General features: G+C 37.4%; 1 protein-coding gene across 3 annotated transcripts in view; it reads left to right on the top strand.

Annotated features, from left to right (window-relative positions):
- The first annotated feature begins 2,941 nt into the window (after positions 1–2,941).
- TOR1AIP1 (torsin A interacting protein 1) overlaps positions 2,942–17,415 on the top strand; it is a 29,020-nt gene continuing 14,546 nt past the window's right edge. Inside the window, exons 1-6 of one of the 3 annotated variants that reach the window (XM_014528350.1) lie at positions 2,942–4,322; positions 6,216–6,293; positions 8,986–9,045; positions 9,873–9,917; positions 14,546–14,587; positions 15,395–15,481. In XM_014528350.1, the coding sequence (XP_014383836.1) occupies positions 3,836–4,322; positions 6,216–6,293; positions 8,986–9,045; positions 9,873–9,917; positions 14,546–14,587; positions 15,395–15,481 (799 nt within the window). In that variant the 5' untranslated portion in view covers positions 2,942–3,835. Of the gene's footprint in view, positions 4,323–6,215; positions 6,294–8,985; positions 9,046–9,872; positions 9,918–14,345; positions 14,388–14,545; positions 14,588–15,394; positions 15,482–17,415 lie in introns of all 3 variants that reach the window. The other 2 variants (XM_014528349.1, XM_005880238.2) reach the window with 2 other exon arrangements.

Raw genomic sequence — 17,415 nt, 5'->3', positions numbered from 1 at the left:
AAGTTCCTTTTTTTCCATGGGCTGGTGTCAGGGCCCCTAACCCCCACCTTGTTCAAGGGCTAACTGTAAGTCTAAAATTCCTGTTCCTGACCTACACCAATTCAAGACAACATAGAAGAAATCTGCTCACCGAATCTCACTTCCCTGTGCTTCATTTTCCTCAAAACACTAACACACTATTTTACTTATTTTGATTTTTATCTGACTTCCAAAGAATATAAATTCCAAGTAGACAGGGGAGGGTTGTCATTTGGTCTATTCTTCTACTGCTGTATCCCCGCCACCTAAAACAGGATCTGGCTAGTACACAGAGGCCCAAATACCTTTTAGATTAATGATTCTTCATGGAACAGTGAACTTAACTAAGTTTAAATTTTCTTAACTTCAGCATAACATTTCCAGCTAGACATTTTCATTTGTATTAACAATCTTTAAAATACCACTTGTGAGCTAGACATTTTCATTTGTATTAACAATCTTTAAAATATTTTGTCTACCACCTGTGGGAATGGGGAATAAATGAAACCAGCTACTGTCTTTAATTTCCTTCCTCTTTTTAATATTTTAATCATTACTTCCTTATTAAAAATAACAATGTTGCCTCTTTCTACTAAGATATAACCCCAAAGTCATTTGCCTAGCTGAGCACAAATGTGAATGGACTGATAGATTTTCTCCTCAGTATATAACTGGATTTCTGCTTACCCTAAACAAAATTCATATACAAAAATTCTTATTTTAAAATGTTTCATTTTTATTTTTTGATATATTTTTATTGATTTCAGAGAGGAAGGGAGAAGGAGAGAGTGATAGAAACATCAGTGATGAGAATCATTGATCAGCTGCCTCCTGCACTGCACACCCCTTACTGGAGATCAAGCCTGCAACCCAGGCATGTGCCCCTGACCAGAATCAAACCTGGGACCTTTTAGTCCACAGGCTGATGCTCTATCCACTCAGCCAAACTAGTTAGGGCAAAATGTTTCATTTTAAATAGCTGCTTTATTTAGAAATCCAGTGTCAAGAACACTAGATGTCTAGACCTAGGACTAACAGCTAAGTATATACATTAATGCCAGTCATTTAATCTCAATTGTAATTTTTGTATATGCCTTCCCTAATTAATGGCAAATTCCCTAGGGATAAAGAATATACTCATTAACTTAATTCATATATTTATTAAATATCTATTATGTGCCAGCATAGATGTTTAATAAATATGTGAATTAATGAGTACAGGGGTGGGCAGTAGGTTGAATTCAACCACCTCAGGAGGCAGTGAGGCTACCCAAACAGGTCAATGAAATTCATGTTTGTTTACTGATTTTCAAAAACTGTAAGAATGTACAAATAATGAAGGCCAGCAATTTGAGCACTTACAAGATTGTACCTAAGTGCACTGCCCCATTGTGACATTCTTTTGAGTTAATGAAACTATTAATAACCTGAATGTCTTTTATATGAACTATAAACCTACTTTTGCCCACCCCTGTATCATGTTATAATCATGTCGTACCTGTCTTCTCCTTTGATTCACTGAATTATTCTACATATTTAAAATTCCCAAAGTAAATTTCTAACATCCAGAGCTCATGCCTCCTCTTGGTGTCAGTGGCCCAGTTCCCTTCTAGTTTTGACTATGAATCTACTGTCTCTGTAATGTCACCTGTTTTGGACACCCCTGTAGCTTGGAACACATCTACAGCAGAATAACTGGTTTGCCTAGGCTTTAACTTTACCTCACAGTTATGATGAAAGTTGGTATTTGTAAGGTTGCTAGGTGTGGGAGGCAGGTATGGCAGAGCTAGGATTATGTATTCTTATTACTTAGATGAAGTAGGGAAAATCCTAAGCAAATATGTGTTAATGTTAGTTACCATGCCTCTGATTTTAAGATTCTCATGATTCATATTTTTAGGAAGCCATTCCTAAAACTTCACAAGCATTCTTAATTATAAAATAACACATTGATTTGATTAGCCAATAATATGTAGAGCCTCTTGTCCTTTCTTTTTTAATATGTTACCCAAACCTAAGTTTTACAAGTCTGTATCCAAGTTTCTATATAGTTACCTGTCCTGGTAAATGTGTTAGAGGCTTTTATTGTATGCATTAATGTTCATAATATGAACACTGTATATTAATACCATAAAGTTTTATATCCTTTAATAACTGCATTACAGAACTTTTACTATTATAGCTTAATTAGTAATATAATAGGCACCTTATGCAGAAAGTATTACTTAAAACAAAAGCCAGGTATTGACCAAGCATTTTGTTGGAAAAGAAGTCCCACAAGTTCTCCAAACATACTATCTAACTCAAGCTGACAAGGGAGAATATGCTTCTAATTTGCCCTTAAAAGATGTTTTTTTTTAAAGTTAGCACCTGCCTTGTGCCTGTTTCTCCAGTCTCTTTGGCTATATTGTATATAGCAAAGCTAAGCTACATTAACAGGTTAAAACTTCCCTCTTTAAAGCATGCAACTCCTTGTGTCTGTGACCAAATATATGGCCTATTAGTGAAAACATAGAACATGTTAAGATTTCATTATATTGAAATTTGTGCCCAGTTTGAACAAATGAGTTGCTCAAAATCATTCTAAGGTGATTTAAAATACTTGAAAAAATAAACAATACCTTCGAAATTTTCAGAATCATTCCATTTTTAAGATCTATACACTACTGAAATGAATTATTTAAAAAATCCTCCATGAGGATTTTGAAGTGTATATTTTGAAGGTAACAATCTTTTAATTTTTCAGACTTTACACTAACTTAATTCCCCTCCCCCAAGTGTCTGTAAATTTGGTTAGATATTTGTAATTATCTACATCCATAAGTATGGTATACGGATATGAAACTAACAGTGCTTTTTATTCAGTAAACTCAACACAGGAATCCCCGAATCAAATGCAGTATCATCGAGTCATGCCCAGCATCAAAGTAAAAATAACAGATCACAAGCTAAAGTTACAGCTGTCTTTAATCCATGTATCTGTTCATTTCCCTGCCCGTAATACAGCACCCGGGTTCAGAGCGGCGCTGCTGGAAGAGCTTCCCAGGAATGACATGAGCTGTGCGTTGGCTTCACTGGGGGAACCCACCCGCGTGTGCCTGTCGTTCCCATTTCTACACTCAACAGGTGACTTACAATTTAAAACCGGGTAACTGCTCTCATCAAGAGCCTGAAACCAAATTCTTCTCCAAGAAAAGGTGACACCTGCAAAAGTATCTTTATCATCATCACTCCTGCCTGCTAGGGGCATTTGCAGGCATGGCTAAGGCAGCGGCGGGTCAAAAAGGTTCCAGGAAAACTGCGCAACAGCCGGGGGAGGGGGGCGGGGGGCCCGACACTTCTCCATCCCGTCTCCTCCGCTTTCCCACACTCGCTACCGGCTGCCAGCGCGGGCGTCTCCGCGCGCGGGCAACAGTTGCCACGAGCAGCTGGGCTTAGGGCACGCCATTTGCCCAGCCGGTTGTCCCTTCTGCGTCGTCCCCTCCCTCTCTCCTCCAAGGCCGAGGACAGCGAAGGCCGCCTCCCTCTTCTCCTCCTCTTTGGTGCCTGCAGCCAAGAGGCGGGAGTGACCCACAGCAGCTGACCCAGCAGGGCACTGCCTCTCGCACAGCCCTCGCCCTCGGACACACCATGGGCCCAGAGGCGGGTTTGCAGCACAGCAGCGACGACGCAGGCGGCAGCCCCGGCGACTCGCAACTGCCCCCCTGACCACCGCGACCACCGCCCGGCACCCCGAAAAGCCATCGTCACCAACGGCAGGTGAACTTAGGGCCCCCAAACCATCTAGGGGAGATAGACGCAAGCTACGACAACAACTATGGCGGGCGACGGGCGGCGGGCGGAGTCGGTGATTGAAGGATGGGGGCTGCACGTGACACCCCGAGCCCCCCTGCGGGAGGGAAGGCGCCGGCTCGCCCCTGAACTGGGCGGCGGCAGTGACGCACCTGCGCCCGGAACTCCGTCGCCGTCGCGCCACGCCCGGCGGGAAGTGAGGTTCTCGGAAGAGCCGCCGGAAGTGTACGGCGACGTCGAGCCCCCGGTGGCCAAAGATAGATCTCCGATGGGAAAACGAATCCAGCTAAAGGAGTTCCGGCCCCATGCTACGAAAGAGGAAGTGAGAGAGCGCGCCTACAACCTTCGGTCTCAGCCTCGGAGGCAGCCGCGACTCCAGGAAGCCGTGGAGATGAGAACGCGAAGGGCTGCGCGCCTCCAGCAGGAGAACTCACCGCAGCCTCCGCCACAGCCGGTGATGGCCCGGAGACGGTTACGGGACTCGCATTCCTCAGAAGGTGAGGCGGACGGAGGTAACAGTCCCGCAAGTCCGAGAGCGAGTGCGGGAGGGCGGGCTGTCCCTGCCGAGCTCATTCATCCCCGCACGGGCTCATCCCCGCCCCGGCTCCTCCGCTCGGGTGAAGTGGGTTCTCTCGTGCCGTCCACCCCGACCGCAGGGGGGAAAGAGGCACAGGCGGGAGGACGAGAGGCAGTCGCGCGGGGCAGTGAGCAGAGCCGGGGAGCCCTGGGCATCCGTTTAGGGGTGTCGGGATTGCCTCTTTCCGCACGTCTTCACGAGGGACGGCGAGCTGGGCGGCTGGCGGGACATCGGATCGCCCCAGGCTCGGTTTCACTGCGGTTTCCTCTAGCCCGCGGCTGTTTCTGCTAAAGCCGCTTACAGTTCCTCCTTTCATTCTCAGAGGCCAAAAGTTCCCAGCTGCGGATTACGGTTCTAACCCAACTCCCAGTCTTTTCCCTGCACTGTCCACGTGAGGGACGAGGGTGGGGATCTGTGAGTAGTCTGTGCATTGATTTGAGACCCCGCCCAGATCCGCACACCGAGATGGGGTCGGACAGTTATCTTGAACTGGAAGCCCCCTGGGTCTGATGGACTGGAGCCGGTTTCTCTTTCTCGTGTGGTGGTCTGCGCCCAACATTCGCCACTCTGGGGGCCTCATTGTAATCGCAACGATTAAGTAGTAGTAGCCCGACAAATGGGCCAGAAGGATGCTGACAAAGTTAGTGTATCCTGTTACATGAGTCACAGGCGAATCAACACCTTGCCCCCAGGCCCCCACCTAGCAGAGTCACAGGTGATGTTTCATGTTAGCGGTTAGCCCATGTAAGGCACAGATGAGGTAAGAAGCCAGGGGTCTGAATCACAATGGGATTACATTCTTAGACCATAGATATGAAGAGGACGTGGATTTTCAGCTTAGAGTAGAGGAATAGGCTGCCCGTTTACCTGATGACATATGAAGTGCTGACACATTTGAAGATGTGTTCATTTTGGAAACTTTATGTTAAAGATATGTAAATTACTATAGGGTGTAGTCACTCGAGACAGTTGTTCCTATGGGAAGTCATACAGTAATTAATAAATAATAATACAAGAATGAACTCTGTTTCTGGTACTCACAGCTGAAAACCTACTTTTGCTCCACCCCGTGTGTTCCTGAAGACAGAGATCCTATCATATATATTTGATAGTGCTTCTGCATCTCCTTCAATGTCTGGAAGAATGCTTTGCACATCTTTTTATTTAACAAGACCTGTTAAATAGTATGGACTCTTCTACAGAGTCTAATGCAGCTGTGTCAGTTAATATTTTTAACACATAAAGGATATGCCTCTATTTAAGTACATCTATAAGGATCTAAACATTTTTTTACTCTTCTGCTTTCTTCCACATCATTTGATACTAGCCCAGCGATTTTCAACCTTTTTCATCTCATGGTGCACATAAACTAATTACTAAAATTCTGTGCTCACCAAAAATTATATTTTTGACCGATACGAACAACAACAAAAAAGGCATAATTTTGATTCATTTACACCAGGTGGCTGTCATTTTTAAAATTTGAAAACCCAAGGGAAAAGAGGTCAGTGTCCCTAAGTAGTCAGGTATTGTGTGCTTTAAAAATTCTTGCGGCACACACGTTGAAGATTGCTGCTCTAGTCCATCTTTTAAAATTTTTAAAGTAATATGTTTTTGTGGTAAAGCATCAGTGGGGAGGAGTTTTTTGTTTGTTTTTTAATTGTGGTTCTGACTAGGTACATTTGTAAGTTCTGGTAAACTTAATTTCACATTTCTAAAGCAATGAATTACTTGCATTTCTGCTCATATATTGCTATTAACATGAATATATACTCTCTACCCAGATCTTGTATTCTGAATTTTGACAATTGTCTTATCTATTCTTTAGAGGAAGAGCTATCTCCACAAACTGTTGTAAGCCAAACAGTCTCAAAGAAAACTGTCAGGAGAATACAAGAGACTTCAGGTGAGAGAGTGATTTTGGTTTTTTCCCTTAACCCCGGCAACTTTTTTTATGTACAGATTATAACCTGGTTCATCAGGCGTCCCAAATCATACTTCATTTAGTTTCAGTGAATCTTCTTAATAGTTGTTTATTGAATTAAGCAATGTGTCAAGAAAAGACAGCGTACGAGTACTGTAGTGCCTACTAAGTGCCAGCCACTTCATGTGTATTAATTCAGTCACATAACTGTGTGTCTCATAACTTACTCAGTCACAAGGCCCTTTTATTTTCCCCAAGTATCACTGTCACTCTCCCATGTAATAATTAGCTACCCAGTAGTATAAATGGGTGAACTGCCTTACCCGCCTTTCATTTAAAATGGGTTAAATGGTTTGCATAGAAAAGTCAGTCTTGTCCATTTGATACTACATTTTATGAAATCTAAGATATCATCTGTAAGATACACTGTCATTGTTTTACGTACCACTTAGAAGGAAGAAATGCTGCTAGTAAACTGTAATATGCCATAGATGGTGTGATGCATCCCAATTCAGAGATGTTAAAGTCTAAAAATATTTGCATCTTAGTATCTCAATGTAGCATGGAAGTAGGCTACACTTGATAATCTACTTAAGTTTTTAAAACTTAACTATTTTGAAAAGCAGGGGAAAGAATTAACTAAATTTATTAGTGCTTAGTATCTTTTGTTTTAGTTCCATTTCTTTTCAATTTGCTTTTTTTGATATTAGGACAGTCCCACATCAGATGATTATAACTATTGAAACTGATCATCCCTGGATTTTTTAACCCAAATCCTGACTTATTTTCTTATCCATTGCTTCTAAGACAATTATGCTTTATAGTTTGAACTGTTCTATTCTCAATTTAGAATAAAGTACATCTGGTTCAACTTCAGTTCTCTTTAAGCTTAATTCCTTGAACAGCCTATGTTACTGTGTTAAGATTATAAACTATCTTGGAAAAATGCTTTGAGTAATCCGTGCTATAATCAGACATTTCAGGCCCTTTGGAAAAAGCATATTCTTGAAGTTTTATTTACAGTAGATTTAATTGCATGTCCCTTATACCTGAAGAAGCAAAATTTTCTTATTTTTAAAATTTAGGGTAAATTTATAAAAACTACAGAGTTAAGCCCTGGCCATTTGGTTCAATGGATAGAGCGTCAGCCTGTGGACCAAAGGGTCCCAAGTTCGATTCCTGTCAAGGGCACGTACCTTGGTTGCAGGCTCCTCCCTAGCCCCGGCCCTGGTTGGGATGCGTGCAGGAGGCAACCAATTGATGCATTTCTTTCACATTGATGTTTCTGTCTTTTCCTCTCCCTTCTACTCTCTCTAAAAGATCAATAGAAAAAATCCTCAGGTGAGGATTAACAACAACAAAAAAAGAAAAATTACAGAGTTAAGTGAATTGATGTACTGAAGACTGTTGAGTGTCAGCCTATATAGACCATTATATAGTAGATTACTTGGAATATTTTGATAGTACACTGTGCATACTATATAACTAGAAATCCGGTTATGTGCATCTTCGGGAGATTGGAGATACTCAGGGTTCTCTTACTCTAAAACAGTGATGGCGAACCTTTTGAGCTCGGCGTGTCAGCATTTTGAAAAACCCTAACTTAACTTTGGTGCCGTGTCACATAGAAATTTTTTGATATTTGCAACCATAGTAAAACAAAGACTTATATTTTTGATATTTATTTTATATATTTAATGCCATTTAACAAAGAAAAATCAACCAAAAAAATGAGTTCGTGTGTCACCTCTGACACGCGTGTCATAGGTTCACCATCACTGCTCTAAAAGGTGCTTTTATAAATCTTTCTATATCCAGCATTTGACATGCTCCCATCTCATGCTTCTGAATGAAAGGAAAAAAATTTTAGGGAATTATTAAATGCTTGTAAAGTCTGTCTAGCAGAGGAATTATTAAATGGGAGTCACTCTTTGTTGGAAGATTTGCTTTAAGTACAAGTTTAAGGATAGGCCCTTCCTCTTCCTTATAGCATTATAGACTTTCAGTTTAAGTTGGTATTTTGAATATTATATATTCTGTAATTGCATGTAGGGCCACTGATGTGGTCTGAGAGAAATTTATCCAAAGATGCCCTTAAGAATAAAGACCTAACCAAAGAGGCCACTTTCTAAAACAACCTAGTAAAAATAACTGTGTCACTGGTCATCTGATACCTCTTTCCTGGTACTTTGTCTCCTTCGAGTATCATGTATATATACACACACACACATATATACAGACACACATACACACACACACACACACACTGGAGCATGCAGGAAAGATTTTTTTTGTTGTTTTCTTCTCTGTGCTCATACAGATTGTTTTTTGTTAAAAAAAATTTTTTTTTCAATTACAGTTGACATTCAGTATTATATTAATTTGAGGTGTATAGCATCAGAGTTTGGTTTCTAACTGAGAAATTTAGGAGAGTTTTATTTGGTATTCCTTTCCTTTTATACAAATACGGTCTGCTAAAAAAAATTATCAATTTTTCCATCAAGTCCGTAAATTTTTTATGGCAGGAAACTTGTCTCTAGTTCAGTAGTGTATCCTTATACTTAACATAACGGGAAGCACAGAAACACCTTTGTTGAATTAATAGATGACTGTATAATAAATCTAGTGTGTTGGATATTTTACATATTCTTAAGTGTTTTTTCTCCCATATTAGTGATGAGTGGAGATTCTGTACTCGACCTGCTTAGACCCCCTCTAAGAAGTCCACGATCTGGTAAGAAATTGTCTGTTGGTTTAACATTTTTATAAATGCAGTTTATAAATTCATATGTTTCAAAATTCGAAAGTTACTGTAAATATACAACGAAAAGTCATCCAGCTCCCCCTCTCCTTTACCCAGCCATCTCATCAGAGGCAGCCAATTTTGTCAGTTTCTTAGGTGTTCTTCCAGAGATATTTTATGGAGATATAAGGAAATTCATGTATAAATGATCTTTCCTCCCTTTAGCCCAATAAATATTTTTGCACCTCTATAATGTTTGTTTTTATTTAACATATATTGTGACATATTTTTAGATAACAATATAAAGGGCTTGCTTCTTCAGCCTTTTTAAGAGGTGTTTTTTACATGTTTCTTTTTGTTAGCACGATGATTTCAAACTAGGGTCAGGGACTTTTTATTCTTTCCAGTATAAGGCTAATAAAAAATTCAAGACAGGCTTTGTGGCTCAGGGCTATAAAATTTCCCTGCCTCCATTACATTTCTTTTTGACTAATACCTTAAAAGAGTGTTGCCTTAAATTGATTTCATGGCTATGAAAGAAAACTAGCGAAGTCTACTTCTGCTTCATTTTCAGAGTTTTTTGGCCCATAAGGATGCTTTATTATAGCAAGTAAAAAGGAAGCTTATTTATCTTCACATTAGTTTTCTATTCCTCAGTTATATTCTGTAAGAAAAAGTTAGGTTGATTTTTTTTTTATGACTATCAAGTATTACAATGATAAAGATCTGTTATGGTTTTGATGATGAACCTGTGGTAAAGAACCATATGATGCATTTCCTTTTAAGCTCTAATCTTTTTCTCTCTATCTCTCTTGCAGATGCAGCATACAAAACAAATGGAAATACTGAAATGAGTGAATTAGGTTTGTTAATTTCTAATTTTTCTAGGTTCTTTTTGAGGATTCTGATTATCAGTAGAATACAGGAGTACTCACTTTTGGTCACTGGCTTGAGAATATTACTTTGTTCATTATCTCACCGTGTGGGGCACTGTCCCTATGACCAAGACCTTTCTTAACAGCCTTGGTGGTTGTTCTATTTGAAATTATGTATTTTGTTATACTATTGTTAAAATTCGTGAAAGAACAAATACATTTTCATTTTAGTTAGCCTTTGTTAAAGTCACACTATTGAGAGAAAGGAGATAACAACTTACCAATTAAGGTTTTTTTCTTGACTTAGAAAGTGAATTTGAAATTTTTTAAATATATTTTATTGATTTTTTACAGAGAGGAAGGGAGAGTGATAGAGTTAGAAACATCGATGAGAGAGAAACATCGATCAGCTGCCTCCTGCACATCTCCCACTGGGAATGTGCCTGCAACCAAGGTACATGCCCTTGACCAGAATCGAACCTGGGACCTTTCAGTCCACAGGCCGACGCTCTATCCACTGAGCCAAACCGGTTTCGGCTGAAATTTTTTTTTATAGTAAGTTTAGTGTCCTTCGCCATGTTTGTTGACCTAGTTTTAATTCTTTTCAGTGTTTTATTCATATAGGACATGAGACACCAAGATCTGTGGCTTTAAGTGAATCTACATTGATTGTGGTTAGACATAGTTTTAAGTTACAGTTCTTTTCTAAATTTGGAGATGAATCAGAAGGAGAGAGGCTTAATTTTTCTTTATAAATAGCTGCAGCTTTTAAAAAATTTGTCTTTCACTTAAGCTGAGGCTAATTTCTTTAGAGACTTCAGGATTTTTAGTGTCTGGGTACTGAAAATACACAGCAATTGTGGACTTTTACCCAGACACCAGTTTCTCAAGTGCTCTATTTTAAAACTTAAAGAAAGAATGTTTTTATGTCAGGTTCTTTTTATTTTTTTAACCTTTTTATTTTTCTTTTAAAATTAGGGTTTTTTTTCTTTTATTGAATTTATTTGGGTGACAAAGTCAGACTCTTAATTGGAAGAGGACTTTGAGCTAAGATAATCCTGCACTTCTACTTTCTATGCTTGAATGAAAATTATTTTTATAAGTATTTTATAATAAAAATTAACTTTAAATCACATGCTTTCCAGTTTGAAGGAAATTTCTGAGATTAATACAGAGAATGGAGTTATTCAAATGGCTATTCATGGAACTTGAATACTAGTAATAGCCTCAAGCTATTCCTTAGTCTCTTCTTCCTGCTGCTCCACTCTGTTCTCAAAAGCATGGTTGGCATCGAATAATTTTATAGGTGCTATTCTTAAAGGTATCTATACCAAGGTCAGAAAACTATAGCCTCTGAGTAAAATCTGATCTGCAGTCCTGTTTTTTGTACAGTTTGTGAGCTTAAAAAAATATTTATATTTTGTGAAATACCTATATTTCACATACATATCTATGAGAATATGCGTATTCATATATATGTGAACTGCAGAGAACTTACATGGCTCACAAAGCCTAAAATATTTGCCATTTGGCCCTTTATGGAATAAGTTTGCTGACCCCTCGTTTATACCAATGGCAGGAATACAGACAGCAAATCACTCAAATTGTCATTTGTTTGTTCTAAGAGTACATTCAAAGAGGTACATCCTTGCCTGGACAAGGATTTATTGTAACACTCCAAGCTAGGTTGTACTGACAGCACAAGAAGATAGGAAGGAGACACAATGACTCCTATCTGGTCTTTCCTTTGAGAAAGCATGATAATCTCATTTTATGAAATCTTCATATCTTTGCCCCCAGACAAAAAACAAGGTAAGCAAAGCTTATATTTGCTTGAGTACCCTTCCCTCCTCACACCAACACATTCCACAGATCTCTAGGAATAGGAACGTTTATACATTAGTAGAAGTTACCAGGAACTTTGTATTTTCTTTTATTTTTTTAATTTATTTGTGGTGCCCATGACTGGAATCAAACCTGGGACCCTTGAGTCCACAGGCCAACGCTCTATCCTCTGAGCCAAACCAGTCAGGGCGTGTATTTTCTTTAAAAACTGCAATAAAAAACAAACAGCCTGGCCGGTTTGGCTCAGTGGATAGAGCGTCGGCCTGTGGACTGAAGGGTCCCAGGTTCGATTCCAGCCAGGGGCACATGCCTGGGTTGTGGGCTCAATCCTCAGTGTGGTGGGATGCAGGAGGCAGCCAATCAGTGATTCTCTCTCATCATTGATGTTTCTCTATCCCACTCCCTCTCTGAATTCAATAAAATATATTTTAAAAAAATAACAACAAACAAAAAACTGCGATCATACAAAAGAAAGTGAACAAAGTGTTACAATTAGTGGTCTCCATCAGAGAACATGGTTGTAAGTGATCTATTCTTGCAACAAAGACCTAGGATTTCTGAAAGTACCTTTTTGTAATTTGGTTGAGGTTGTTGGAAAAGTTACAGCATAACAGCACATTTAATTATTGCCATGTGTCTATATATTTGTCAGAGCCACAGGTAACTTTAAAATTAAGGGTATTATTGTTGCAAAAAGGGTTTTAATTTATCAGAACTTCTGTATGAGCATAAAGAAGAATAATACCATATATATCGATTCAATGTTTTTAAAATATCTTTTTATTGATTTTTACAGAGAGAGGAAGGGAGAAAGAGAGATAGAAACATCTATGAAAGAGAAATATTGATCAGCTGCCTCCTGCATGCCTCCTACTAGGGATCTAACCTGAAACCCGGGCATGTGCCTGACCAGGAATCAAACCAGTGACCTCATGGTTCATGGATTGATGTTCAACCACTGAGCCACACAAGCTAGTTATATTTATTTAATGTTTTAAACTTATGCATGTAGCAGCCAAGAAGTTTAAAATACAGGAAGCTGAATAACAAAAGAGGGAAATGAAATTAAAACTTATGTAGTCATAGATGCTGCTGATTCATTATCAGATGGTATTTAAATATACAGTATACCTGTAAATATTTTGCAGCTTAGGTTAAAAAGATAAAGACAAGTGGAATGTTTAAAACCTTGTATAAAATCTGATTATTAAGCACTAATTTCAGGTGATTTTTCTTAAGTTGCCAAGTAATGTTTTATTAAAGTATGAGAAATATTAGCAAAAGTCTTAACTTAAAAGCTTTTATTCTGTGATCCTAAAATCTATGCATTCATTAAATAAACATTTATTTTTAACCACTTCCTACATGTCGGTGACCAGCCCATATGCTAGAACCAGAAATACCAAACCCCAAAAATGTACATAAAAATTATTAAAAATTAATTAATGTAATCTAGCACATCAACAAACTAAAGAAAAGTTACATGATCATGTCAGTAGATGCAAGGAAAGCATTTGACAGACTCCAACACCCATTCATATAAAAACTCTTAGTAAACTAGAAATAGAGGGGAACTTTCTCAACTTGATTAAAACTATCTACAAAAAGACCGCCTTACAGCAGATGTACTTAGAGATGAGAAACTGAAAGCTTTAGTAACATCAGGTATAAGGCAAGGATGCCCTCACTCACCACTTCTTTTCAACATTGTGCTGTAAGTTCTAGCTAATGCAATAAGACATGAAAAGGAAATAAAAGGTATACAAGTTGAGAAGGAAGAAATAAAAATGTCTTTGTTCACAGGTGGCATGATCATCTATGTAGAAAATTCAAAAGAATGGACAAAAACTGCTGAAACTAATAAGCAATTATATAGTAAGGTTGTAGGATACAACATTAATATACAATCAATCACTTTTCCTATATACCAGCAATGAACAAGAGAAGTTTAAAATTACAAACACAATATAATTACTGTCAGTATCCCCCAAAATGAAATACTTACATAAATCTAATAAAATGTGTATAAGACTTAAGGAAAACTAAAAAAACCAATTAATGAAATCAAAGAACTACTAAATAAATGAAAGAGACAATTCCATTTTCATCGATAGAGGAAGACTCAATATTGTCAAGATGCCACTTCTTCCCAGTTAATCTATAGACTCAATGCAATTCCAATCAAAATCTCAGAAGTTATTTTGTGGGATTGACAATCTCATTCTATTAAATTCTAATATCTGCAAATACAGGTTACATTTTAGAGTACAAATAGACCTGTGGGTAAAGGAAAAATAAACTTTCTGATTTTAGTTTATATCAAACTTATTCCTGAAATAGAGTAGAGGGAAATAATAGACTCTTCTTGGATTTAACAAAAAAATAGTTCATTTTATCTTTATGGTCAGTAGAGGGAAATAATAGACTCTTCTTGGATTTAACAACAAAATAGTTCATTTTATCTTTATGGTCCCTTTTCTTTTTGGTTTCGGCGCCTTTTCTTAATTTAGATGTTTTTATTCCTAAGCTTTAGCCTTTAATGTTATAAACATGTATGCTTTTCTCTTCTAGAAGCCACTAGTGTCCCACAGAAGGTCAATTTCTCTGAAGAAGGTATTTTCTTTTAAAATATCATACAGTATATTCTTAATCTTTTTTTGTTACCATTATTAGGATTTTGATAGATACGTAAGACCTTTTCTTAATTTAGATGTTTTTATTCCTAAGCTTTAGCCTTTAATGTTATAAACATGTATGCTTTTCTCTTCTAGAAGCCACTAGTGTCCCACAGAAGGTCAATTTCTCTGAAGAAGGTATTTTCTTTTAAAATATCATACAGTATATTCTTAATCTTTTTTTGTTACCATTATTAGGATTTTGATAGATACGTAAGAGTGAGAGCAGAAAATAGTGTCTTTTTCTCCAGGAAAAAAAAAAAAAAATCATGCTTATCTTAACTGTCAAATAGGCAGGTAAAGTAGTATAGAATGAGTGTTGATAGCCTTTGTACATTTCAAGCATCTTTTGTCTGAGTTAATAATTTTAAGCAAAGCTAGTATTTTCAGTTTCTGACATGCTGGCATTTGATTATGTTATTAAAACAGTTTTTCAAATTCTCATAACCAGTCTATGTTTGAATAGTGCAGTACCATTTAGTTCATTTTAAAGCCCACCATACTCTGAAATTAGTCACCTCCATATTGAAATGTTTGTGTGTGGACATGTATATACATGTATATGCATGTATATATAGACATGCATGCGTGCATATACTGATCTTGTCTGAATTTACACACTAATAAGTTGAAGTTAATAAGGTAAAATTTTTCCACTATTTAATGCTCCCTTTTTTTTTTCCTTTTTTTTTTTCAAGCTTTGGAATATAATCTTAATAAACATTACTCTCAATATTTGTTGGAATATAATTATATGCCTCAGCTCAATTTTAGCTTATTTAAAACATTGTGACTCAGAATAAGTAAACATAATAAAGAACAATTTTGTATCTGATCATCAAAAAGATTTTACTTTAATGTTGAATGCTTGTTTTTGTTTTTTAATCCAGATATTTAGAGCATTTGAGTAGAGACTATACTAGTATATCCTTTCTTTCTTTTTAGGGGACACTGAAGAAGATGATCAGGACATCTCTGATAGTGCTGTTACTTCTGTTAAGGTCAGATCCGGGGAGTCTCTGGACTCTGGAGGTAATATTGCTTTATACACATATGACACCTAACTTAGGAGCTGTATTTTTAGTTAAAATATAAAGGTATTCTGTGAATTTGCTTTTTTTAAAAATACTATAAGTTATCTTCAATAACTTTTAAAGTTGTGTATTTTTTCATATTTATTAAAATTACTGATTCCATGTATACATCTGGTTAGAAATAGAATGTCATGTAATACTTAAACAATTAAATCACTTTTTAGCCTGATTTGATATTTATGGATTACAATATTTTTATGCTCATAAGAAGAATTATTTGTAGTTTTTTAAAAAATTTGATAGGGAAACTGATCACATTGGCATTATATTCACTACACTACCAGGAGTTTTAACTTTTCAGAAGTTTTAATGTACTCAGATAACTACTTTTATCTCTGGGTTGTTCAAATTCACACTAAGTTAGCAATAAGTTAAAGTGGAAGATTTTTATCTTATTAACTTTAGCTTATTTCTGAATATTCACATAAACTTGTGTTTAAGTTTTTTAAGGAAAGAATCTACTGAAGAGAAAAAGTGAATTTGTGGCTTAACAGGGCACTGATCAAATATGTAAACTCTGTAAATAAAGAGTAATTTTATATATTTTAGTCCCATGGAAGATTGTCTCCACTTTCCCCTCAACACCTTTGAGAATTTCTGTAATTTTTAAGTTTTTCTTAATCGTTTTACTTTAAAAATAAGCTCATAAGCTGGTCTGTGGGCATTTGGTATTCTACATATTTCCCATCCTTCCTCATTTTAACCCGTTCTTTCTTGATACAGAAATCCCAAAGGAGCTATGCAACACTCTAGGATAGTGGTTAAGAACATGGGCTCTGGAGCCAGAATCCCTGGGTTTCACTCCTCCACTACTAGGTTTGTGCCCTTAGGCAATTGCTTAACTTCTTGGTTGTTGTGAAGTTAAATTAATTCATATGTGCAAAGCACTTAGAAAGTACCTGGCACATAGTAAATACTTAAATTAAGTGCTGTCACTAGTTTTCATATGTATACCTAAAGATATAAAAATTGGAGACTAATTAAGCATTCATATAGCCAATAGTTTAATGCTATTGCTGCCAAGATATATAGATCTTTGAAACTACTACATAAACCCCAGGCTTTGTGGTCCCTTGAGAATTCTAATATATTCTTATTGAAGCACACATACCCACATGCAGAAGTAAAAGTAGCTAAAGAACAAAGACATGAGACATATTAAGAAGAATAATGATCTTCCTAGATTATCTCGGGCTAGTTTTCAGCGAACAGGTACAAGAAGATCCATTGGAATGCAGGAAGAAAATATTAGCATTTCATGCTTATATTTTTCTATTTCATCCATTTAAAGTGTCTTTTCTTTTGTAATATACACATTTGTTAATATATTATTTTAGTAATGCATGTACTGGTATATGATGTTAGGAAGAAATAGGTTTTGGAGATTGATGCTCAAAATTTTTTTAATAATAGGGATACACTACTAAAAATATTTAGCCATACTCTAGCTGGTTTGGCTCGGTGGCTAGAGCGGGGGACTGAAAGGTCCCAGGTTCAATTCCGGTCAAGGGCACATGCCCGGGTGATGGGCTCGATCCCCAGTGGGGGGCATGCAGGAGGCAGCCGATCAATGATTCTCTCTCATCATTGATGTTTCTATCTCCCTCTCCCTCTCCAGTCCTCTTTAAAATCAATAAAAAAATATTTTTTTTTAAAAAAAGATGTTTCTGTCTCTCTCCCTCTCCCTTCCTCTCTGAAATCAATTTTTAAAAATCAATGGAAAAATATCCTCGGGTAAGAATTAAACACACACACACACACACACACACACACACACGCACACACACACACACACACTAGAGGCCCAGTGCACGGATGCATGCACCGGTGGGGTACTTTGGCCTGGCCTGCAGGGCTTGGGCAAAACCAGCT

Source organism: Myotis brandtii, unplaced genomic scaffold (assembly GCF_000412655.1).
Source record: "Myotis brandtii unplaced genomic scaffold, ASM41265v1 scaffold630, whole genome shotgun sequence".
Classification (NCBI taxonomy): domain Eukaryota; kingdom Metazoa; phylum Chordata; class Mammalia; order Chiroptera; family Vespertilionidae; genus Myotis; species Myotis brandtii.
This window is presented reverse-complemented; position numbering and strand designations above follow the sequence as displayed.